Below are 26,838 nucleotides of genomic sequence, written 5' to 3'. Positions count from 1 at the left end.
TGCCAGCACACTGAAGTCAGAGGGTTGCTGGGAGGAAAGTGAGAGCAGAATCTGGCCCAATAGTTACATACATCTAGCAAGGCCCCAATACCGCTCCCATTTACAGTGAGGACAGAACTGGTCCCTAGATGTCTTAGGCTCACCAATTATCTCTTCCCTTAGATCAAATCCTTTACTGTATTTTTTCTCTCTTACAAAATTGATCAGATGTTTCAAACAATTGAACTGCTGTGTGATACCAAGCTATGATGACTAGATGACTGAGGTCTCTTCCAACCCTAATCTTCTATGAACTTTAAAAATGGCCACAATTTCCTAAGGACAGCAACAAAGAGCTCACATGCCTGCTGACACTTGGCTGCCCAGATACTATGGCAATGGGGTTTTAGAAATATGGGTAGCAATAATAATGATTTTCATAATAGTCCAACAAATCATTAGAGGGGAAGGGAATTGGCTGGCGATTTAATGTATATGCTACTGCAAAATCACTACAGGAGAGTCTTCCACTCTGCTATGGATTGATTAAACACTGTATTTATTAATGGAAAAATTCAGTCAAAACTCACTGCAAGATAAGAAGGCTTGCAAAATGAGCATAAGAAGGTATTTAACAGGTCCTTAAAAAGAGAGTCCTAAACAAAACACTCCAGGTTCCAACATCAGTACAGTATTTCCAAAAGCAAAGAAAGTGTGCTAACCAATATATATTAGTGCAGTGCCAACATTACAAAAATTACACAGTCCCAATCCATAGCTACAATGAGATGCTGTCACATGAATGTCAGTGCAATTAATACATACTACCATTGGAAATGCAACTAGAGCGGGAATATTTTTCCAGACCCCAGTTTTAAAAATACGTACAAAATTAAAACCACAAACTATGCAGTTGTGCAGATTTACAATTATGCGGAGATGAAAGTGGCCCAGTATATACTAATTAATATCCATCTTGCCGCATTGCTGCAAAAATAGCTAGTGAGATAAAGTAGAAGCACAAGAAAAAATAGGAATCAATGCACAGGTTAATCCATCATTTATTTGCAGTCTCGGGGCTATAGATACTGCCCTGAGACTGCATACTGCTATGCAACTCACTGGGAAGCTAATTGAGCATCCTGGATGGTATGTGGCCCTACATAAACTCAGAGCAAACATGAGGCTAAAGCCTGCTCTCAGTTACACAGATACCATCATGATGACATCATGAATTAGCACCAGAGTAAATGATGGCAGAATTTGATCCAAGGCTTCTGAAAATAAGGTAGAAAGGCAGTAAAAATGTTGTCCGTTTCAATTCCTGAGTTTATGCTTAAAGGGGCACTATCTACATAATAACCGTACACTTAAAAATGCTTTTCCTGTGTTACTAACATCACCCAAAATGAGCTGGTTTCTTCTGGTAACAGATTTGATCAACCACAAAGCTGAAAGAATCTGAAATGCTACACAGTTTGTGCATGACTTTGTCCATGAAAAACACCCTCAAGGGGCTCAGTCCTGCAAGCCCGTTCTCTGGACCTTAGGACTGCTTGTGTGACTACAGACTACTCACATGAATAACGATTTGCAGGACCAAGCCCGTGCAAACAATAATACTCTGTAGTTCTAAAGCATCTGTCATCCAAGGCTCAAAAGCCTTTTACTAAGGTAGGTAGGTATTATCCACATTTGACAGATGGAGAAACTGAGACACCAAGAGGTTAAGAGTCAAATTTTCAAAAGTCCTCTAATTTTGATTCCCTGAATGTTTGGGTTCCCACCTTGAGGTAGCTGTTGGTGCAGTCTAGTTTTCAGTTGGAGTGTTGAGTACTCAGCACCTCTGAACATCAGGGCCAAAGTGTCCAATACTGGGCATGCAAAAATTGGGGCAACATTTGAAAGTTATGGGCTATGTGCCCTTTCCAAGGTCACAGAGAGAGTCAGCGGTAGAGTGAGGAACAGAACCCAAGACTCCTGACTCCCAGTCTCCTGCACTAATCATTAGCTAATACTGCCTCATTAACAACACAGAATATGGAATTCAGTCATACAGCATTCAGGTTTCAGAGTAACAGCCGTGTTAGTCTGTATTCACAAAAAGAAAAGGAGGACTTGTGGCACCTTAGAGACTAACCAATTTATTTGAGCATGAGCTTTCGTGAGCTACAGCTCACTTCATCGGATGCATACCCCACGGTATGCATCCGATGAAGTGAGCTGTAGCTCACGAAAGCTCATGCTCAAATAAATTGGTTAGTCTCTAAGGTGCCACAAGTCCTCCTTTTCTTTGAGTGGTCAATGTTGTGGAGCCCACTTCGTGTTAGGTTTACAGCTAGGAAGTCCAGCTTTAATTTACACCATCTCCACTGACTGCTTATACCTCCCTCTGTAAGCTTTGATATGCCACAAGTACTCCTTTTCTTTTAGTCATACAGCAGTGGATTCTGAGAAATCGCATGCTTTTCTTTTTAAAATGTCTCCAAAGAGAAATTAAGGAGGTTTAACTGAGAAATAAGCTTAATTGTGGTTCTGGAGCTATATAATAGAGGCTTAATAAAGGTTAATTCTTCCTCTCTAAACCAGTATACTTGCCATCCTCACTGGGATAAGTTTCTCTGATCTTCCACCTGCAGCAACTTGGTATCAGGGCACAGCTCTCCACCTCAGCAGAGCCAAAACGCCAGTGAATATACTGTCTGTAAGCACAGTGACGAAGCTGGTTATTGAGGGTCTCAGTATTCAAGTCCAACAAGGGCTCTTTGTAAAGCAGGATAAACTCCAGTGCCGATCTGGAAAGAACGAGCTGCTCGAACAAAGCCGAGGTTGTAATGCATGACCCTTCTTTTCTTCGGCAGCAGAGCTGCTCCCGGAAAGACTCTGTTTGGTAGCATTTCCCACAGCAGCACCAAGCCGGGCGGTCATGGGATGGAGAAGTTTGTCCTTCGCTTTTAAGGGGTTGCATCTCATGGGCTTTTGCTAAGGCAGGGACCCGAATGGGATAGTGTGCTGTGAGCTTGGTCGTGTCAGTAAAAGCCCCAGTGTCTTTCTGCAACTAAAATTCCCAAACACATAATCAGAGGAGTCAGAGTGAAAATGAGAAAATGTAGCATTTTCTTTACTCTGTGTCTACATCTGCACTTACCTGCCATTAGAGAATCCCTCTGTATTCTAACTGCTCAAGCTTCACATTTAATGCAGCAGGACAGTATAATATAACAGTAAAGAGGCAGATCAGGAAAACAAATGGTTACTGGTTTTGAATTCTAATGCGGAACAAACCCAGGGAGCTGTTGGTTCATTCCCACTCTGTATGAGTCAGGATCAGAATATTCTTTTAAATCTGTTTTGTAAGTTTATACCCAGTGATCGACTGTGTTAGTGACAGGATTCTACGTAGTGTAGTTGTAGCTGTGTCGGTCCCAGGATATGAGAGAGAGAGAGTGGGTGACAGGAGTCCTTTATCGACATAGGGGTCACACCACAGGCAATTGCAATAGAAACTTCCCCTATGCTTTCCTGTCCACGTTCCTTAATCCTTGTATTATGTACCTTTAGCACTGCATGGGTAAGTCAATTTCATGGTCCTTGGCTTGTCCCCAGAGACAGCCAAGAAGGGACCCAATGAGTGCCAATTAGAGTGGTTGTCTTTTTGTGATGGGAACACCCATCCAACAGGAGCTGGACTGAGAACTACCAAGGGTATCTGAACACTGCAATCAAAGATCTGTGGCATGGCCGGGGCTGGTTCGGGTCAGCTGACTCAGGCTCACAGGACTCAGGCTGCGGGGCTAAAACCTGCTGTGTAGATGTTCAGACTGGAGCCCAGGCTCTGAAACCCCACAAGGGGGGAGAGTCTCGAAGCCTGGGCTCCAGCCTGAGCCTGAAAGTCGACATTGCTATTTTTATCCCCACAACCCCGAGCCAATTGATCCAGGCTCTGAGACTCTGTGCTACGGGTTTGTTATTGCAGTGTAGATGTACCCCAAGTTGTTTCATGCAGGCCTAAGGACACCCACAGGGCAGTAATGAGATCTTCTAGTTTTAATCTAGAAAAAACAGTCTCGAGTTCTGAACAGTCAGCTTCAGGCGTTTCCCAGGATCACAAGTGTGGCCCTTCCAAAACCTAGCTAGAAACTCAGGGAGAAAAAACTCAAGTCACTCAGGAAATAAATCCACAAAAAGTCATAACAGTAAAAGCTTGAACTTACCTGAACAATCTCGCCTTTAACGTTCTGCAGACTCGTCCTCAACGGTTTGTCTACCAGAATAATGTGTGGGTCATCAACATATGACACGTACATCAGGGTCTGTGCAATAAAAGATATTAACATCCTCAGCTGGAGTATTTATTTAGAATACTCGGGATTTACACTGTATTGATTTGACCCATAACTAGGGTCCTCGAGGCCCAGTTCCTGCATTCCTTACTCAGATAAAAATCTCTCTGAAGGCACATGTTCATTGGGAGAGGCTGTTCCTGGCATAGGGAGCAGCATGGAGGAAGGCCAGGCATAGGACCAGGTGAGGGAGACAAAAGGAACAGTCAGGTGTTAGCCTGGGGTGGAGCCCAGGGAGCAGGAAGAGAGGAGCTGTTGGTGGGAGTTGGATTGTACAAAGCTTTAGAGGGAGCTTTTGAGCTCAGATTTGGGCACCTCACTCCCTTAGACTCCTTTGAAATCCCAGCCTAGAAGCTCAGCTGTTCAGGATGCCACAGTGATGTGTGCAGCATGAATTTCTAGAGAGGAGACGCTGGAGCTGAATGTGGACTGGAGCTGATGGACTTGAGAGAAACAAAACTATTTTCATGCAAATACCCTTAACCGTTACAGGGGAGAGAAGCTCTGAGGAATGCTCTAATTAGAGACAACCCTCTCTCTACAGCAGTGGTTTTCAACCCGCGCGCCCAATCGTTACACAGCTGCAGCCCATGTGACATCCTCAGGCCCATACAGGTAGTGCACATATTGTGTGCATGTGCCCACATAACACAGAGACAGCTGCATATGTGGCCCACGCTGGTAAACAGGTTGAGAACCACTGTTCTACAGCATCTTTCCACTGCTCTCTAAAGGGTGAAACCTGCCTCACCCCCTGCAGCTGTCAAAAGTCCTGGCTGTAGAAGACAAGTGCAGAGGAGCAGAATTCAGGGGGCTCAGGCCCTGGGTCCACAACCTCTACGCACTGCAGAGCATAGCTCTGTGGGGTTTCCCAGAGGCCCTGTGCCTGAAGGATTTTGAGTAATGGCTGGCTGGGGGAGGAGGTAACTATAGGGACCCACTGGTCACTTTTCTGTGTAGCTGCAAGGAGTCCTGCAATGCTAAGATCCGCTCCTGCACTCACACCACTCCCCAGCATGCAACCCATGCCTGCAAGGTGCGCACTGGGGGCAGGAGAACTCAGAGCAGCGGTGTATTGGGAACAAATCCACAGAGAGCTGACGAAGGACCCAATGAAGGGCCCAATACACTGGATTTTCCTACTACTTAAGCAGCTAATTGCATTCCTTACCCATTTTGGTCCCAGAGCAGACTCGCACTTCTTCCTGAAGTAATATTCTTTGATTGATGTTTTGCAGCAGGGATAAGTGTATGAAGTAATAAGAAAATCAATAATGAACTGAGCCTGCATGCAAAACAAAAGTGAGCAGTGATTCCATTTTCTTAATGAGACTGCGTCTCCAGAAGCAGCTCTGTCAGGACAGGAAATAAATCTCTTACCAAGCCAAAGTAGGACAGCACAGACCCGGTGTACACCAGCAGCTCAAAGATGTTAAACCGTCCGGCCTTAGGCAAAGGAGAAGACAGTCATTTGAAGTCAGAATTCAGATAATGTCCTTCAGTTTTCAGAAGAACAGCAAGGATTGCTGCATGATCGGGCCCAGCCAAATTGCTGTCATGTGCAAGATTTCTAGCTTTCTTCTGACATGATCGGACTTAAAGCACCTAACCGGGTGGAATGTGTTTAAATTAAAGGGTAGTTTTGCTACATCCAGCTGGGAACTAAGGGTTCCCTTTTAGCCCTGCTATCTCTTGCTGGAAGGATCCCTTATCTTCTTTCAATCAGAGCCAGTCACTTTCCCCAAGGTCCCCTTCCCAGCTGGAAGGGGAACCAGAGACAGAGAGGGAGTCCTCATCTGTACAACATTAAGCAATGACACAAAGGCTTCCACTTCACCTATTCTCCCCCTTCAGCAGGAGCGTCCTTCCCCTCCGCCTTCGACAGCAGGAAAGAAGCAGTGCTCCCTTCTGGGTACATCATTCTACCTTAACAAGGGCCCCAGGGCATTATCCCCCTCCACCCACATCTTCGGAGCTATGAGTGGTACCTACCAGCCCAGGAATGAGGGACCAAGCTTTGATCTCTGATCCCACAGCATGGCAAGGCCAAGTCCTGCCATTCGTCTGAAGATTGATTTGATAGGACTCCATCCTGCAAAGTACCCAGGATCCTCCCCTCCCCCTGGGGCCTCACTGGCAAAATCAGGCCCTTCATTTCTGTAGTCCTTTGTAGATGTCAAACACTGTCTAACAGGGACAGTACGTAACCATAATACCATGCCCTTCTATAGCACCTTCCCTCCAACGACCTCAGTGCATTTTACGAACAGCAAGTGTCACAAGCCCCGCCCTGCCATAGGTACCGTGCACGACCTCCGTTTTACAGACGGGGGAACTGAGTCACAAAGAGGGGAAGAGACTTGCCCAAGGTCACACAGAAAGTCACTCTCAGGACCAAGATTGTACCCAGGTCCCAGCCACAGTCCTATGCTGTAATCACTAGGCAGCGCTTCCTCCCATAAGGGCTACACTGTTGTTATCACTGGAGTTATTTTTGCCAAAGGGCAAGAAATTCTCATGTCTGTTTGGAAGCAGACAGGTTTGCAGCGGTGATGAGAAAACAGGGTTGCACTTACTGTGCCGAAGACAAGGATGTCGAATCGTATCCCATAGGCTTTGATCAGCGTCCGCTCCTCCTTCCCACTGGGCTGTTTGTAGTACTTTGCGAATCTGTCAAAACCAAACAAGGATCCATACAGCATATCAGGGGAATTCAGTGCCTCTGGGCTAGAGAATAAAATGGGGTTTTGTTTCTACTGCCTCCTCCCATTTCTGCCCGTTTAGTATGCTACCCTCAGTTACGAAGTCAAAGCTCTTCCTCTCCCAGGACCCATGAGAGCTGCCGCAGATTGTGGGTCACTTTGATGAATAGCATTTCCCCCAGCTCCCATCACAGAAGCTTAGAAAAATCAGAGCAATGCCCAGGAAGGGATGTAACCTGAATCAAAGGGTTACTTTTAGAGGCTCTAGAGGGGCAGTCAGCTACAGGAAAAGCAGAAAGAAAAACCCAGGAAGATTTTAGCTGCTGGCAATGGTGGGAACACTAGTGTCTCCCAGGCACCAGTACTTTTACCACCGTGTTGTCTGCACCTACTCTTGGGGTCCCTTTCTTCCACTGGATTTTATAGTCACTTTCTGCTCAGCTCTGCTGCTCTGTTTCAAAACTAATGAGAGTATTAGCTGCAGGGATAAAGGGCAGCTTTATAACTCATGCAGCTGCCTGGGATAGGGTCACACACACCACCTCAGTTGCAGAAGGGAGAAAATTGACCCCACAACTCCTGAAACCCGGCCCCTTATTCTACCCACTACACAACACTCCTTCTCCTCATCACCAAAGTCAATTACCATGAGAAATTCCACTGATAACGCCAGCATAAGGATCAGCAAACAGGGACATTGTGAACTTTGAACTAAGGGAACGCTCCCACCTGATGCTGAAAAGTTGGGAAATCAGGCAGAGTCATTAAAAAAAACCCCAAACTGAGAGACTTACTGAGAAATGTTCAATGACATTAACATCTTAACTCCAGTACCAACATTTGTATCACTCATGTCAGTGCTCCAGGCTGAAAGCACTGTCCTGTTCTTGATAGGTTTACTTCAGTATTTTCTAATGTGTGTTCTCTTTGGATTCATTTAGCCTAGTAATTCCAACTGTAATTTTTTTAGTGGGGTAAACAGGTGTCAGCACTGTGGAAAGTAATTCAAGGACTCGCTGTCACTGCAGATGCCGATTTCATTTAGTGGTTAGTCTCTTGGGTAGTAACCAAATTCTCTGGTAAAAGCAGGTGGGGTTCAATGGGAAATGGCCCCAGATGCCAGGCCATCAGCTCAGCTCTCTGCTCTCTAATTACTCATCTCACAGATGGCATGAAAGCATCGAGGGAAACACAGTTTCCCCTCCTTCCCGGGTTTCAGTTCATCTTGCCCATCATCAATATCCAGAGCCACGTCTGCCAGAACCACTGAAAACAACCCGACAATCCAGTTTGGAGCTGCTCTCCATGGGCCATATTCTCCCTCCACATCCACTACCTGAGAGGAGGCAAACTCACTGGAACCCAAAAACGGATGGTAAAAGAGGGGGGCAGGGGTGCTGTCTCCATGGTTTGGTGCCCAATCTCATAGAAGCCCCTCTGTGGGTTCATTGCTAAGGTGGGGCTCTCGCTGGATTTGGCACCAAAGCCAGGGAGTCGCTGCACTCTGCAGTATGCTTCCCTCAATTCCTTGCACGTATCCAATCAGGAGACTCTGCTCTGTAGCTCATGCTGCACTGCAGTGACTATGCTGCCAAGGACACAGCAGGATGGTGGAGCAGCATTGTTTCCCCTTCATCCTAGACCCTGTGGATCCAAGCAAGAAGAACCACCTGTGGCAGGAAGAGTTCCTGAGAGAGAAGTAGTACAACCCCACCCAGCCTGTATTATCTTCCTGTCATTCCTGCTTCCCACTTTATGTGGGGGATCCCCCTTGAAAGGCAGGACCCAAGGGCAGCTGCTGGCTCATGAAGCCTTGTCAGCATGGCTCTAGTACACCCCCAGTGCCAGAGAGTTGGGGTGAGGGGACACAGGGCTGCTAGGTGGACACAGAGGCAAAGGGTCTTTGCACAGGTGCCCCTGGCCTGCTGCTAATGCCCTGGAATTGATGTGTGGGCCCCGTGGTCTGTTCATGGGAGGAATCCTGTGCAAATTTCCTCCCTTAGCCCCTCCCATGGGTCTTCCCTCAGAGGGAGGCATCTGGCCCCTGGGCTCAGTTTTTACACAATCCTTAGTCAGGCAAATGGCTGTCAGGATGCGTTTAAGGCCTGAACAAAAACTGAGGCAGGACCAGTGGATTTGGCCCAACACTCCTGAGCGTTCAAGCCCCACACTTCAAAGGGCATTTTACCCAGCATAGCAGTTTCTCGGGAAATCTCAGGACTTCCTGCAACTGCTGGGCCCACTCCTGCAAGGTACTGAGAGTTTTCTGAGAGGTGCTGAGTGCCGCCCACTTCCTGCTGAGAGTCGAGAGCACCTGCTCCTATTTGGGGTAGGACCCAAAAAGACAATGTTTCCTAAAGCTGTACAAGGCGGGCAGCAAGTGTGTCTGTCATCGCCTTGATACCAGCAACTCAGCCATCAGCCAGCTCTCACTCACTCCCACCTCCTGCAGCACAGCCCTCTCCCATCTCAGTTCTGCAGAACTCTGAAGTGCTTTTAATCTGCATTGCATGTCTTGTGTTCATTAACTTCCCCTTTGCGGAGATCTGTTCTTAAGGCAGTGAGTTACTCAGCAGTACACAATGTAATGGTTCTGCTTTTCCTCGCTGCACAGACACGAAACGCTCTTTTATCTTGCTTTCAATGTTTCTGTGATCTCCAGCTGAGGCATGTTTTGCTGGCCAGCACTTGGCTGAGCCTGCGTTGATGCCTGCAGCTCTGTGACGTTCTATTTTCAGGTTTTACCTACGTATTCAGGATCAGATAGTATTCCCCACACACAGGTTTTCTATCCCCAAAAAGAGAAGTCACTTTACGTTTACTTAGGATGTCACAGAAACTTTCTCCTTTGCAACAGCTTAGTGCTCTGATTTGATATATTAAGAGCATCATTGATGACCAGCTGGGCAGTGGCCCATTGTACCTCAGATTTGCACCTCACATTTGTAGCCTAATCCTGATGCCATTTAAGTCTATGGCAAAACTCCCTTTGAAACTCAGCTGAAGTCAACAGAGCTGCACGCAGGCACTGATGTTCACCCACACAGAACAGTTTGCATGGTTCGGGCCTTGGACAATAACTTGACTTCCAGAACTTTATGCTCACTCAGATGATAAAAAGGTCCCTGAAATGTATTCCCTCTAGGATAACCCTTATGTAGCTTCACTCTCCTGTGACAAAGGCTCCCTGGACATCCTACAAGGTCCTATTGCTCCCCAGACCTACCCAAGAATGCACGAGATATTTAATACCCTTTATTTTGCACATTGCCATGTGACATTCTACCACATATAAAATTAGTTTGATTCAGTCACAATCAGTTGAGGGCAGGGCCCAATCCTGCAACTCTTACTCACCCAAGTAGTTATACTGAAGTCAATGCAGCTACACTTTATCAGTAAATCTTACTCACATGAGCAATAGTTTTTCAGGATCTTTACAGAAAAAACTCTCCTGAAATGTGCACAGGAAAAGAGTGTCTGTGGGGCAGACTCTGGTCTCCCTTATTACGCCAGTGCAAAATCTGGAGGAGTTCCAGTGGAGTCAGTGGAATTACTCCTGATTTACACCAGTGTAATTGAGAGCAGAATTTAGCCCCATCACCAGGAAAAAATTAATCCCGGGCTGAGTTATTCTCAGAAGAACAATGGAGCTTTTTCCTTCAAAACTGTAAATGTGCTTGGAAAAACAGCATGCTCCAAAAAGAAGTGGATTTTGTGCAGGGTTTCTTTTTCTTCTTGTTTTAATTAGCCTTGTCAGACTTGTCAGGCCAATTTTCTATTAGGATCTAACCAATCCAACGACTCACTGCCCATTAATCTTCACTGCCCTGTTTTGTTATTTTAAATTACTCATCGTTGATGTTAAACTGCTGCACACAAACACTCTTCTTCCTTTGCTTTTATTCTTTGAGAAAGTAGCAGGGGTTGGGTGCGGGATTTTCCACGCTCATCGAAGCCACTGATGAACAGCAGTAGCGCTAGCCAGTCATGGCGTGAGCTGGCAATGCGCAGACTTCCCCAAACAGGCGTGCCATTCTATGGTTCTTAAGCTCTGATTGGCCACACTTCCACAATGCCAGGGCTGGGCTTCCCTTGAGCAGAGCTAACTGTGCTGAACTGTAGCAAAAGGATCTCGCTACAGATCTATGTTTTTATATATTCAAATAATGTTCTTTACAATGTGCCCTCCTGCCTAGGTGCCCTGACCCTGCCCATTTGTTTTATAACAAACCTAAACATTCACAAAGCGACCTTGCTGTCCTCCTTCAAAACCCTTCTGCTATGTCTACAAAAATCTTGACAACACTTAGGGCGTTGGTGTCATTTACTCATGTCATGTCACGTCTTCCTTGCACACGGTAATTTGGAAAGCTGCTACTAGGGTTCTGTACTAGATCTGGACTGGCACAGAGGGCCCATCATGGAGAGCGATACACAAGATGTATTCTCTTTAAGATATTTTAATGCATGGCCAGGTATAGCTGTTACCTGCTCAAGTACAGTATGTTACACACTGTACCATCTAGTGATTGAATTTTATAAGACACTTTTAGCATTCCATCACACTGAAACCACTTGCCCACCATGCTGATCCACACTGTCTCATTATTTCCTTGTGGTCCGCCGTCTGTCTGTCTGTCAGTATCTACTTGTTGCCTTTTGTCTTAGATCGTAAGCTCTTTTTGTTCTGTGTTCGTACAGCGCCCAGCACAATGGGGTGCTGGCCCATGGCTGGGGCTCCTAAGCACTATGGTAATTCCATTCAAACCCATAACGTAATAAAAATCACACACAAGTCAAATAAAGGAAGACTACGACCCAGGGGAAAGAGAAGGGATTTTAGGGGTCAGGCTCAGAACATGTGTGCACAGCTAGGTCCCCAATCATATGAGCTGTTTCAGGTAGGCAGACTCCTGTGCTATACATAGCCTCACGCAATGGAGCTCCATGCAGGAGCGAAGATCCATCTGCATGGAAGAGTTTGCAGGATTCGGATCTTAATTTGCACGTACATTCACGAGACCTGTGCACGTAGCCTTGGTAAACGCAAGCACAAATGACCAGCTGCATGCATAAGTGGTTGTTTGTGTACGTGACGAGTCTGACTGATAATGCACAGGCAACTGTAGTAACTGTGCATGCAAGTTAGGTTCATAAGTACAACAGTGGCTATTATACAAAAGAAAGATTACAGCAGAAATATGTGGCATAGTCAAGAACAACAGCCAGGGCTCCAGCACTCTAGCTACAAACCCCTTGGTTTCCACCTACCTGATTCCACCTGCACATCCCTATCACTCAAGCAATACAGATAATACACTGCTTTGCGATGTATGATTTTTAAAATACCTTTTACCTGAAGTTGTATCCAGGGTATTCAGTCGTCGTTTTGTCATCAAGGCGACGAAAACTGTATTGTGGACTGCAGCGGTGGAACCATTTGTCCAGGTTACAGTCCCAGTTGATCTCAATGCCCATGATTCCGCCCTTGACACAGAAAGGGAAAACACACTTTAAATGCATTCAGGAGCATGAAAAAGAAAAAAGACTGTGCCAGGCCTGGTTCTGAAATTGCTCTGTGCACCAAACTCCCCCTGAAATCAGAGGAGATTTGAATGTGGTCCAATGGCAGGATCACACCTATAATACACTTGTACTTACGGTACATTTCTATCTCCAGCAAAGACTTCCTTCTACAGTGACTTAGTGAACTGCACAGATCAAACTAGCTACAAGCTAGAATTCATTCAGATTCTGAAAGTATCTCTTGGTTTTTGGCCAATTTCTCATCCTACCAACAAAAATTCCAATTTCATTGCCACTTTCTGATTAGTTTAATTGAATGAAATGGCAAAGATGGGCTCAAACTAAAATCCCAAACGCAAACTCCCATTAATTTTGCAGGGGACCTGGGATCCAGAGCTGAATGTTGCAGCTTCGATGGTACTGCGGACCCGGACCTCAGCAGAACTGGGTTCGGTTTCTGGCTCTGAGAAAATCACTTCATATTTATGTATCTCCATTTCACCCACCTGTAATTATCAATCTTACAGAGGCACTGTGAGGCAGAAGCCTTGTCTACGCTACAAAGTTAGGTCGACGTAAGGTACCTTGCATTGACCGAGTTGCGCACATGTCTACACTTAAATTTGTCTCTCACAGATGTAAGTGCCCTGTTATGGCAACGCAGTATCACCACTTCCCAGAGTGGCGTTGAGCCATGGTAGGTGTCCTGAGGTCAATGCAGCACAGGTGTAGAACTGTGTCAATTATGTCAGCTGACTCTAGCAGTCCTCCAGCAGCTGTCCCAAAAAGTCAGACACTGACCACTCTAGTGACAATTGTAGCCTGATCTATAGATACTATATTAATTATATTGATTACTTAAGAATTCCCAGTTATCACTTTGAGGATCGACAGGTTCTTGTCCCAGAATCAGGCCTAGTGTTATTAAAATTACTGGTTAGCTGGGAGCCCTGATGTGCACAGTTGCAACACTCACATTATAGGAACTGTTCTATATTTACAATAATTTATTAATACATTTAGCTAAGTCACTGATGCTCCAGCTCAGTCAGGTAGAGAGAGATAATACAGAATGTACACCTGAAAATCCATATAGTCACACCATCCCTTGCAGAACAACCTGAAATGTTAGCCATTATCATCCTCATCGCCACCACCTTCCCCATCGTCACCAGTGGCCATCATTCTGGCACCTCCCGGGGCGACATCTTTCTCTCCTACTGCCCACAGGCTGGAATACAACTTTTATTGTATTGTTACACTGACACCACTATGTCTAATGCATATCCTGTAGGGGTTTCTCCCCTCTTCCTTATTTGTATTTCCTCACCCTACTAAAGTTGGGGTGTCCTTCTCCTATAGTAGGGTGAGGAAATACAAATAAGGGACGGCAGCCTTATTTCTTGCCCCCCGGTAGGATGGTTTCCCACACCAGTCGGCCATAACTTCAGCAGGCACCATTGCAATAAAGAAACTAACAGCACACGGGCCCCGGCAATTTTGGGACACCAGCAGCAGCAGTGGTCTCTGTACCTTTATTAACCCCAGGCAACAGATATCAGCTAAAATCACCACTGCCTGTGAAAACGGGGCTAGCGTTCACTCTACTGCACTATACTCCTAGTTTCATACAACCGAATACTTCCCTCCCCCTCCCCCTCCCCCTGGCGGGCCACACTCACCCTGGCTGGTGCTGTGAGTGGAGCCATGCACAAACACTCCGAAGCAGAAGTGAAGTGTTTAGTGTGTCTTGTTTAAAGCTTTAGGAGAGCAAGGGAAAGGAGTTCTGAACCTGAACTTTCACTTGCTGTTGTGACGATATTAACAATGCTACCTCTGGGTGTTTTATCTCTAGCTGCTGCTGTAGTGGCCTTGAGGGGTTCCCCCTCCACACCTGTGGAGTGCCTGAGCCAGATAAGGAGGAGAAAGAAGAAGATGGGGAAAGCCAGAGCTGCATCAGACCACTAGCAGAGCGCCTGCAGGGTGCTGACTATATGGAGAAGGAAAGAGTGGACTGGAGAAAGGACAAGAAGTCCCAGCAGGAAAAGGAGAGGAAGGTGCACCAGGAAATAATGGGGCTTCTCCAGTAGCAAACATGGATGCTGCAGACTCTTGTGGACCTACAGTGTCAACAACTGCAGGCTCGCTTCCCTTTGCAGTGCGTGGGGAACTCAATTACAGCAGCTCCCTAGACCCCCATCAACATTCCACATGGCATCACCCCTACCACTCCACACCAGGGGAATGTAAGGCCCACCACAGCTTCATGTATACTAACCTGTGAGAGGCATGGTAGCTATATGTTTAGCAAAAACAGACATGAACGCTCCTTCCTCTTAACTTCTGTTCCATTAATTTATTTACTTGCTTTTAACTTGCACAGAATGTTTTTTGCATGCGCACATGCTAACTGCCCCGACATAACTTGCAGCAGCAAAAGTTTGTAGTGTCAACATGGCCTTAGTACATCTACACTGCCATGAGAGGTGGAACGGTAGATACACCCGAGCTAACTTTGATCTAGCTAGTTTGACTAACCACAACAGCGAAGCTGCAGCAGCCCCAGGCTACACAATGAGAGCCTGGGTATGTGCTTGAGTAGCTAACCCTGTGCTGCCAGGACTTCACTGCAGTCACGCCTCTCATGGCAGCGAAGACATACCCTCAGAGCTCGTCTACACTGAAAAGTTCCGTCACCATAGCTACCTCTCTCAGGGGTGTGAAAAATCCATACCGGTGAGAGACGTCATTAACCCAACCTAATCCCCAGCGTAGACAGAGTTAGGTCGTCAGAGGAATTCTTGTGCCAGCCTAGCTTTTGGGAAGATGGTGGGGAATCTTTCCCCTGAATACATGGCTCAAGGTGCCCTTTAACAGAATCCTGAGGAGAGGAAGAGTCCATGTTGACTGGCCTGAGAAGACTGTTTAATTACTGACAACAAAATCCAATGTGTATTAAATCAATATGGGCACCTTCAATTCTCATGAAATCCTGCAGAGTTGAGGATGCCCAGCACCCCCCAGGATCAGCCCTTAAAACTGGAACAATTCCATTGTTTGCAACATTTAACAATGAAAATGAAAGAGAAATACCATGGAGGTGTTCTGAATGGAAGACAGGAGTCATGCCACAGACCTGAATTGCCATCTCTGAAAAATTTTCTCCTGTTGCTTGGAGAATATCTCCCAGCTGGAAAATTGGGCAGCCTGGTGCAGTTATCTTGTTGAATGTGCATGAAATATTCAATTTTGGTAAAAAGTTTCTTCTGCAAAGAACCACAAATTATTTGAAAACATACATGTGAGCTCTTCCCTGAAAAAGCATCTACAAATGCCATTGAGGGGCTCCCTGCTCATTGCTCCTTCCCAGACCTGTATCAAATGCATAGGTGCCAACTCCATGGGTGCTCCGGGGCTGGAGCACCCACAGGGAAAAATTAGCGGGTGCTCTGCACCCATTGACAGCCAAGCTCCCCGCCGCCTCACCTCCTCCTCCACCTCCTCCCCTGAGCGTGCCACATTCCCGCTCCTCCACCTACCTCCCAGCGCTTGCCACCGCCAAACAGCTGTAGCAAGCTCCGGGAGGGAAGGGGGAGGAGCGGGAATGTGGCACGCTCAGGGGAAGAGGCAGGGAAGAGATGGGGCCAGGGTGGGGATTTGGGGAAGGAGTCGGAATAGGGGCAGGGAGGGGGCGGAGTTGGAGCAGGGACTTTGGGGAAGGGATTGGAATGGGTGGGACAGGGGTGGAGTTGGGGTGGGGCCGGGAGCAGAGAGGGGTCGAGCACCCACTAGTGCCAGTAGAAGTCAGAGCCTATGATCAAATGTGCTCAGTTTATTAGTAGAATATGGGGGGGACTTTGTAACTACCAGCTCTGCAAATTCCACATGGGGTCTAAGAATCAAGCTGGGTCCTTTAGTTCTCGGGCATCACCACCAGTAACAAAGGCTTTGCAGATCAAATTATTCCCTCAGTGACACCCGTGCAACCCAATTCCCTTCAAATTATGCCCTCAGTGACACTTATGTTATCCTATGCCTTCAGTGGTTTTACCCTGGTGTAGCCAATTACAACTTAGTCATTTTGTTACTAATGCATGAGAAGGAATAGAGTCCATCTCACTGTCCTATAGCTGTATTTGGTCATGCAAGGTTAAGAAGAACAAAGAGCAATCAGACCTGATTTTTGTCACTCAGCATAGCAGATACAGCCCTAAATACACAGAGAAGTGCAGACTGAAGGTGTTTTATTTACACATTCATTTTTGGAGTAGAACCGCTATTTAAGAGGAGATGGATGAATGTTTGCACTTACGCAGTGTGATTAAATTTTGGGAAGTGGATATTGTTCTTTATTAGCACTGTGAAGTTTTCAGCACTCTTCAGAATGGCAGGCCTAAAAGAGGAACATATCCAGTACAATGAAAGCTATTAAACCAACTATCTTCCTTTAGTTAAATACATCAATTAATGGTACACTATTTTGCTATTACCTGGGAAATTGTCAGTAGGAGAACATGATACTGAGAATAACGAGTTAGATGGCTCAGGGGGTTGAGAATAGAATACACAGTTTTCTTGGTTTTACTTATAAACTTAAACTGTCAGTTCTCTGGGGGTGGGGACTGTCTTTTACACTTGTTTGTATAGTAGCTACATAATGGGGCCTGATTCTGACTGGGGTCCCCAGATGCTATTGTAATACAAATAAATAATAATAGGGGACTGCTAATTTGAAATCTGGGCATTGATCAGTAGCGACTGATGTTATCATGTGATCGCTGTGGCTTATGTGAAATTAGTTGGTGTGTTCATTGCAGTTCCCAGTAGACAGATGGCTTTGTCACAGACACTTAAACCACAGTTGGCACAGATTATAAAAATGAGATGTTGAACTACACTCTCCTCCATGGAGGTGGTCCCTCCAGGTCAAAGTTCAAGTCACATCAGCTGGACCATGTGAAGGAAGCTTGCTCTGCTACTACACAGGCCATCCCTGTTTGGTGGAAAAATAGAGGAATTCAACTTCCAGCATTGTCAACCTGGCACCAGCACAAAATTAGCTTTGAAAAATAACTTTTTGCAAGAGGATGTCAGCCAAGATACTGGCTTCTCCCGTTCTCTTTTCAAAATGAGCCAGGAACGCTTTGATTTTCACCTAGAAAGTCCCCAAAGGTGGACACAAATGGTCCCTGAAGCAGCAACCCATCCAAAGAACAGTACTTCGGAGCGTTCTTCTTAGTACATCATTGTATTAGCAGCAGAGTCTCTGAGCCAAAGACCTGCAAGGACAGGAAATACTTTACCTAGCTGACACATAGTGTCAATTACAGACTTTTCAGCCTGTCTCCTAAGCAAATTGAAAAAGCAGGTGTTGGCTGCAACTGAAACTTAAACATTTTGGGACATCATCTGAACAATTAGAATTTCTAATCAGTCTTCAGTTTATAATGATCAAGAAATGAATAATGTATGTTGAACTTTAAAACACTAAAAATAGATTAATCAAAAAGTTTTAAACTGCTTATGCATTCAGGACAGACACCTGGGAATCTTTCCAGATCTCTTCTATGAAGGTGCTGTAAACACTTGTCCTTAAGTAAGTTTATCCTGGTCACTTTGCCTGGCATTGCATGGAGCTGGAGACCAGTCAAAACAAAAGAAAGGGAACCTTCTTGCAAAAAGTTATAGTTTTGTTCAGTTTCAACCATCCCAAAAGGGAAGGAAAGGGAAGTGCTCTTTATAATGCACAGAACTTGCACAGAAAAGCCAACTGTGGGTATAGCTGAGAACCAACATTGCTCTGCCAGAAGTCAAAATTTGAAGGCACCAGGCTACAGACTTCCATACAGGTTGTTTCAGTTATTCATTCAAGTTGCAGAGAAACACTCATATTACCCATTTAGTGACTGCCATGAACTCTTGCCAGTGGATTTTGTGAAGAATTCTCATACATGTGATTTGCCATCCTGGAAGCATTTATTGGTTCATTTGTCACTGCCAGGAGACCAAAACCAATCACTGATACATTAGAGGAAAATTGGACAACAATATGGGCACTCTGCCAATTATGCAATGTAAATATAGGCCAAATCTCTTTCCTGCTGCGTGCAGCTACCAGCTTGCGCAGTGCAATGTTTGAAAATATTTAATATTCACTGAAGTTACACTGAAACAAAACCAAGAGTTTTAACAACATGGGTGTTCATTAAGCTGCCCTGCATGAACGTCACAAAAGTGGGAGAACTCCCATTCTCTTGATTTTTTATGTGAATTTAGGACTCGACCTTGCAAGGTGTTAACCAGCCTTGAATTCCATTGAAGCCAATAGGAATTGAGAGTACTCAGCAGCATGCGGGGTTGGAGCCCTAAAGTGGGATTTTCAAAAGGGCTCAGGTCTCAGCCCCCAGTAAGACTTTTACCACTGACATGAAGGAAAGAAGAGTTAAGCCAATCATGGGGTCCTCTATCAGTGGAGCAAAGACAGCACTGGCAGCTTCCCCTATGCCTGCCTCGCAACCTCGAGGGCCTACCCCTTGGGATATGAGGAGAGTTTAGTTTCCCTGGCCTATTTAGTCCTTGGTATCTCTGTTGGAACTGCCAACAAGAGGGCAAATCAATATTAATTGGACTGCTGGGTTTTGTGGTGTGGACACATCAGTTTAGCAGGTGGCCTATTAAACACTACCCTATTCTCTGTGGGTAAGCCTAGCAAACCACATGCAGTGGTAGTGAGGGGAGAAGAAAGCAAAACCATATCATGGTCTAAATACACTGCTGGTGTAAAATGGCACGGCTCCATTTAAGTCAAAGGAGCTGCACCAATTTACTCTAGCGGAGAATTTGCCCTGTATGTCTTTTCTAAGCAGCAAGGTCTGGTTTAGTACAAGAGACCCAGTTTCTTGTGCACGTAGTTCAAAAGCTGCTACATATCAGGGTTTGGTAGAAGCAATGTTATATCCTGGGGCTTCAAGTGGAGAATACTTTTGCATTGCACATGTGAATGAAATCAAATGTTTTATTATAGCCATATTTGCATTTTTTTGCCTGATACAAATGAGTAACTACATGTTAAAGTGGAACCCTTACATCACAGAACACTTTACAATCATGGGATCATACAAATTAGATGTGGAAGAGAGCTACTAGGTCTTATAGTCTACTCCAGTATATTTTATAGAGCTTAGTTCAGTCCAATTTTACATGTTACCAGCACTAGGCCTTTCACCACTTCCCTTGGACTGATCCACAGTCAGAATTAGCAAATGTTTCCCATGAGACTTATCAGGTTTGCCACATTTTTCCTTGTCATCCTCATTAATTATCAAAATGCCTGTAGTGAATCCATGACAAATTTGTGACATCTAGAATTGTTCACATGGCAACAGACTGTGATGTCACAAGCTTGGATTTATTACTTCACCACAAGATCAGAGAGAAAGAGAAGCCGCTACAAGCAAATTGATGGTACTTAATTTATAAAAATCAGAGTTAATAATAATAAAAGTTGGGTTGGAAACAAATGTTTTACAAACAAAGGTACCAAGGGCCCTCTGCCAGGTGCTGAGCACCCTCAGATCCTATTGTCTTGCAGGATCCGGCCTTTATTGATTACATAAAAATGTGAACACTTTTACTTACACTGGGGCACCTTTCATTGATTCCACAGGGCACCAGGCAGAGACTTCACAGGTTTTAATTGTTGCATTATAGTTCACACATCTTCCTGTCTGAATTCCTGAACAGAAGAGTTAGCTATTACTGAGTTCTCTCACACACACAGTTTGACTCAGTCCTTTGGATAACACAGTCTCAAAGTACTGGTGGATCTCTACACACAGGTAGGACAGAGACTTTAAAATCAGAGTCAAGGTTTTGATTTTCGCAGTTCTTTGTGAGCTGAACTAACTGTAGGAGGGGTTATCAGATCCATGCTTCCACTACACATGCATAGTGCTTAACTCCTCCCGCTGCCCCTGTCAATACTGCACATTAGATGTGGGTGAAGGATTTTCTCCATAGTTGTGCCGGAGTAACAATATTCAAGAGTTCTTAGGGCTTAATTAAACAATATGAGCAAATTAAAGCAAGAATGTTCTGCTAAGTGCAGAACTTCACCCCCCAACACTGTCAGCAGGATACTGAATGACCATTCAGCCAATGAAACACAGACTATTACACCATCTGAAACAACTCCTATTGGCTGTCAGTATCCTAGAAGGTAGGACACAGATATCTAATAAATTTTTAGAACTAATTAATCTTTCCAAGGGTATCAAAGACAACATAGCCTTTACATAGGGCTTGATCTTGCAGTCACTCTACATGCAGAACTGTCCCTGCCTGCAATGTGAATTACACCTGTAGAAAGCACTGCAGGAGTGGGCTGTATGTGTGCTGTGGTATCCGATTTGCATCCCCCCTCCTACATCCACCCTCTCTGCCACTGCCCCTGCCCAGTCCCACTTTTTGTTAAAATTCTCCACAGGGTGGAAAAAATCCAGGTGAGTGAATACAAATTTCATGTCATTCTCCTTGCTGCTCCTTTTGTTTCCGTCTCCCACTCTTGTCTTTATGCCTCCCTCCTCACCACCCACTGTGCTTGGTAGTTCATCTCCCTAGTCAGATAGATCTGCATACACAATTGCCAGTGGGTGTTGCACCAGTATATTTTAGAGCAGAATTTGGCTCTACAGTTGCAAATTCTTCAAGGCTGGTACCCCATAATTTCTTTAACCATCTAATAATTATTAACTAAAAGACAGTTGCATTTCACCACCTGCTACGAGTTTTAAAATCTGAATGTGGAATCCATGTACCATTACTCTGGGGGTTCATGTGTCCTTTTTTACAGCTCACATCTGAAGAGCAGACAGCTTTGGCAATGGGGTACTGAAAAAGACAAATATAAAATATCATTATAAATATCTACCTCTCTGTTGCTATTGTAAAATGTTCTGCACAGAAATGGCAAACAGTAAGATGAAATCACAGAGCGAGAGGCAGAGCAGAGGAAGTACAGCCCTCTTCTGTAACCATTCACTCAGCATGGTGCTTAATGTGACCTCAGTTTTTGAGAAGGTCAGTACAAGCAAAGACTGAATGGGACAAATTCATCTCAAGTGTAATCTCTTGTCTTCACTGGAGTTAGCCCAGGGATTTATTTGTCCGGTGAATGTGATTTAAAAAAAAAACACACCAATGATATAGGAAATGCAAGGAAGTTGTTCCTTAGTGCCCTGAGTTTCTGGGACAATACATCAAATTCAGTTCTGGTTACACCCATGCCACTTCCTCAGCTGGAATCCTATTGGCAATGAAGGGAGAATTTTGATTAACCAATTTAATTACTTTACACATCAAATATTTTTAAAAACTGAGTATCAGAATAAACCAAAGGCTTCTGAGGGATTCAAGTTGCAGCCACAGAAGAATTAAAGAAAATATTCATGGTCCTGTTCCATATAGCCCTGCAGAGCATAAGCAGATTTGCTGAGTTTTCCTCATCAAATCCCCCTCAATGCACAATTAGTAAATAGGCTGTTTTTTATCATTTCTCTCTCTCTCTGCAGTTCTCTGGTATCACTCTGATGCTTTGGCACCAGTGATTTAGAGTACAGGCACAGAATAGAATACAATCTTTTGACAAGCTTGGACATGTACTGTAAGATATTGTTTTGTCTATCAGTGGCACGGAATTTACTTCTCTGTTTCACACTCATCAAGAGTAGATTAATATGTGTGTTATGTATGCTTGTTTTTTTTTTAAAAATTGAATAGTTGAGGCCAGCTTGCACATTCAAAAATATGCATGCATTTGTGTGCCCACAGTTTCACACCCAATGATCACAACTGCCTGTTTAAATACCCAGTTGCATGTGCAAATACCTGATTTGCAAAAACAAGTGTGGTCTCTATGTTGTGACGAAAGTTATTAAATCTGCATGCATTTTTGTGTCTCTGTGCCTCAGGTCTCTATCCACACAAATTTGGTCCTTATTTATTAACTAACTGCTGTGTTTGTCTTATACATCAAAACTGTAAAACCGAACAGATCAGATAAAGAGCCTCTGGTAGCTTTTGGTTTTTTAACTTTCCTTGGTTTGCAGTAACATTTCATTCCCTATCATTTGTATCCTTTTCCATTTGGTGAATACTGAGTCTCACCTAGCCTATGGAGCGCAAGCCAGTCTGACAGTGGATTGTTTAGTTCCTTATTTGTTAAGAGCACATATACGCTGTAGCCAATAACAGTCAACTCATTTCTGCAAACTCAGGTCTCTTCTAATAACTATATGAATGAACGCATAGGAGAACTGCAATTGGCTACAAATTTTGACCAGAAATAAAAGAAAAAGACCCAAGCATGATCAAGCTTAGAATTACAGCACAGCAGATTACTACAGAGAAGCTGGCAACAATTCTCTAACCCCACTGTTCCTCCTAGTTGCACTTTATACCAGGGGTGAATCCAGATGTGTTGAACAAGAAGAACAAATGCATGGGGAGAGTGTGACCCAGGTGAAGGTTTGGCTGCAGGGTCTTTGGTGTGGTACATCACACCAATGCCAGTTGATTCTCTGAGAAAAGCAAAAGGGCGGAGGGGAAAAAAAGGAATAACTAGACTAGTTTTTGCATGTTGCTGAATGAAATAAAGAAGCAGAGGAAGACAAAGCAATGTTCACTTGTGCAAAATTGCCATAATCATGAGCCACTATTAATGTTTGAGGCCGCTATGGATTACTTCTGCCAAAGAATGCTATGTTATGCAGGTGGGAAATCACTTACAAAATGCAGTTACCTCAGGGCAAACACTTTGAAACTGGTTTTCTGTCATGATTATGTTGGTTATCACAAAAAAAGAGTCTATTCCCTATACAGAGAGAAAAGAAAACAGTAAGTCTCAATAAAATACTATGTGCCACATTCTCATCTCAGTCACCCCTGTGTTAATCCACAGGGACACCACTAAAGACAAATGGGCCTGGTTCTAATCTCACTCACACCAGCGTAAATCAGGAGTAACTCCATTGAACTCAATAAAGTTCTTCCACTGTAAAACTGGTGGAGGATCCATATTTGGATCTCAGTGATGCTAGTGTAAATCAGGAATAATTCTATTAACTTCAGTGGAATTACACCAGGACTGAATTTCTTCCTACATTTTCTGTTACTAAAATAAAAATTACTTCTTGTAGAAACATCAAGTTTCTTAAAAATCCCATAAAAAGACATTTTTAAATTTTTTCCCATGCTTAAAAGTTACTGCTCCCAATTTACAGCCTTCTTAATTCACGCTCACAAATACAACTGCCTCTCTTGTTGATATGTTAAAATCACTGAGCAGCAGGACAAAGACACATGCCAGGAAAGCAACGGCATGTATCAATGGAAGTCAGATGCTGTCCTGACCTTAAACGGAGACTCACCTGCATGGGAATAGTATATTCGGCTGTGTCCCAGATTCTTGAGTCAGTCTGAACTACTCCTTTCACTTTAGTGTGAACTGAGCTGATCACAGAGTCCTTTTTCTGATACCGTTTGTCGGTGACAAGCACATAACTAACCAAACAAAATGGAAAGCACAAATGAACCCACTGAAATGGGTTGAAATGACAGTCATTTCTTGGCATGATTATTTGAAAAAGTGTACTGTAAATTAAAAGCCATATTAAATTTTTTCAAGAAATTTGGAATCTTGTCATGCGTTGAATGCATTTTTCAGGCCAATTGCCTCAGTGATACTATTGCAATCCCATTGACCCTGATGGGATTGCACTGATGTATGTAAGGGACATTGTATAGTGTAGTTGTGTACTATTAGGGTGAAATCCTGGCCCCACTGAAATCAATGGCAAAGTTCCCCACTAATTTCAAGGGGGCTTGAAACAGCTCCCTTTGCATTTCATCTTGTGCAAAGGCCACATGACAAGGGACCCATTAAAAGCAGTACCAATCGCAGCTCATAAGTCTCTTCAGATTGCTTAATGTCATCTTCATGTGCTAAGAGGTCAATCTGAAAGGCTTCTCTTTAAAATAAAATCGGGCTTTCCATACACTACTGTTATTTTTAAAAGGTCACCACCAACCTAAACTTAGCCTAATATTTGCATTCTGTAAAAACAAGTTTTTATAAAACCTAAGGCCAATATAAATGCTATCCTATTCCAGTTAAATCGTTGTTTGGAAATAAATAAATAGCCACTCACCCCACCACTGCAGCCTCGGCACCAAAACACTGCAGCACCAAGTACCTGAAAGTGTCCCTAGTTATTGTCTTGGGGTAACATTTTCAAAAATGCCTAAGTGACTTTGGAGTCTAAGTTCCACTGACTTTCAATGAGACAGACTCCTAAGTCATTTAGGCGCTTTTCAAAATTTTACTCTTGATGCATTTTCACTGTCCAAAATGAGAGAAATGCAAAAAGTAAAAAAAGGGCATAAATACTGCCTCCTAAACTGGATTCTAGAACAAGAGTTTAAAAAGTTATTAAGGCTTTTGGATGTCTCCATTTTGGGTCCCTAAATAAAGAATATTAAAGGGACCTGACTTCTAGAAAGTGCTGAGCCCTCTGCCCTTTGAAAATCAAGCCCTTTCAGGAGTTTCAGGTTAAATGCCCAAAATCACTAACCGTTTTGGAAAACGTAGGCCTGAACATTTTCCCTCTGTTAATAATCTAATGCATTACCAACAACATAAGGAAGGAAATATATTTGTTTACAATTGTTTTTTAAAAGTTGACAGTGACCTTTTAAGAGTCACTAGCATCCATTGCTTCTGCAGCATGAGGTGTGCAAACGTGATGGGTCAAACTCATGAAACTGACCATTTCTAAAACTTTTGTAAAAAGAAAAGGAGTACTTGTGGCACCTTAGAGACTAACCAATTTATTTGAGCATAAGCTTTCGTGAGCTACAGCTCACTTCATCGGATGCATACTGTGGAAACTGCAGAAGACATTATATACACAGAGACCATGAAACAATACCTCCTCCCACCCCACTCTCCTGCTGGTAATAGCTTATCTAAAGTGATCACTCTCCTTACAATGTGTATGATAATCAAGTTGGGCCATTTCCAGCACAAATCCAGGTTTTCTCACTCCCCCCCTTCCAAAACTTTTGTGTAAGTTCAGAAGACACTGTCCACATTAAATAATGGCATCTAAAAAGGGTTTCCTTTCACAGACAAGTCTGTGATTTAGTTGACTGAGTCAGCACTATTTCAGTTAACAAATAAAAATTTCAGGGGTGAAAAACTGTGTCTAGAATGTGTAACTGTGAAGCAACTGACTAAATCAATTGTCAGTTTTAAAATCACTCCTAATTTACTATTTTTTCTGCCTCTGAGGTGTTTTCTACAGTCAGTCTTTCCTCTCTTGAGAAGAGTGATTTGGGACAGTCATGCTGCTTCAGCAGATCTCAGCAACAATTTGGAAATGGTGCCTTAATTAGACAATAGCACTTCTTACAAGTTTATTGCCAGTGCAATTGGTATCAGCTGCTCAATGTGTAAAAGCACCCATCCGTAATAATTAACCATATTTTATTAATAACTAAAGACATTGGTCAGCAAATATTATTGCTGAAAGCAGCCCCAGTTTTGAGGCAAACAGGAAAACATCTGCCCTTTATGGTCCCAGACCTATGCACTTAATAGTCATAAAACCCTGTTTCTAAGAATTGATGCCCTGGGTGACCCCTTGGGTAACTTGAATGGCAGATCTACCCCTGGACTCTCAAGGCCAGGTTCTGATTTCAGTTACATCAGTGTAAATCTGAGGTAAGTCTACTGACTGTGTAAATGAAACCAGACAGCCCTGTTGGAAAAGAAACTACATTCAGGCACTTTTTATTAGGAGGATGAGAGAAGAATATGCAGGACCACACCTCCAGCAGCCAACTCCCTGTTCTAAACAGCCACTCTATAGGATCCTTCCTGTTACCACACAATACTGTTCTGCCTTTAAAAAGCAACTAAACAACTGATTTATGTTGGTCCTCTAGTACAGAGTGAAAAAGTTCTCTGTACTTGTTGAAGGCTGAGTCCTAAACATTCAGACAATCACCCACATAAGAAACACATTTGCTCATCTAGTTACTTTTAACTTACCAAACATACAGGAAGACAATCATATGGAAGGTCCATTTCAAACTCCCATAGGAAACGCTCTGAAAACGGACAACTTTAGAAGTTTCATATTCACATACATTCTTCAAACTGCAAAATGCAGCCATTATTATCACTTCCTTTGGAATCTACGCTCTCAAGAACTGTAGCCACTTGA

The 26,838-nt window shown here is 44.0% G+C and overlaps 1 protein-coding gene across 1 annotated transcript; it reads right to left on the bottom strand.

Annotated features, from left to right (window-relative positions):
• Positions 1 to 2,195: 2,195 nt before the first annotated feature.
• On the bottom strand, positions 2,196 to 26,838 carry P2RX7 (purinergic receptor P2X 7). The gene is made up of 13 exons (XM_084649236.1): positions 26,664 to 26,838; positions 23,980 to 24,112; positions 23,352 to 23,423; positions 21,370 to 21,442; positions 20,192 to 20,288; positions 16,866 to 16,946; positions 15,690 to 15,819; positions 12,384 to 12,514; positions 6,899 to 6,992; positions 5,703 to 5,768; positions 5,494 to 5,607; positions 4,194 to 4,292; positions 2,196 to 3,037 (listed from the first exon to the last, which is right to left on the bottom strand). Exons 1-13 carry the CDS (start codon positions 26,786 to 26,788, stop codon positions 2,546 to 2,548), a joined length of 1,707 nt encoding a protein of 568 aa, XP_084505362.1. The 5' UTR covers positions 26,789 to 26,838; the 3' UTR covers positions 2,196 to 2,545.

Source organism: Lepidochelys olivacea (assembly GCF_965140295.1).
Source record: "Lepidochelys olivacea isolate rLepOli2 genome assembly, chromosome: 15".
Taxonomy (NCBI): Eukaryota; Metazoa; Chordata; order Testudines; family Cheloniidae; genus Lepidochelys; species Lepidochelys olivacea.
Note: the sequence above shows the minus strand (reverse complement) of the source record. Positions and strands in the feature narration are given on the sequence as shown.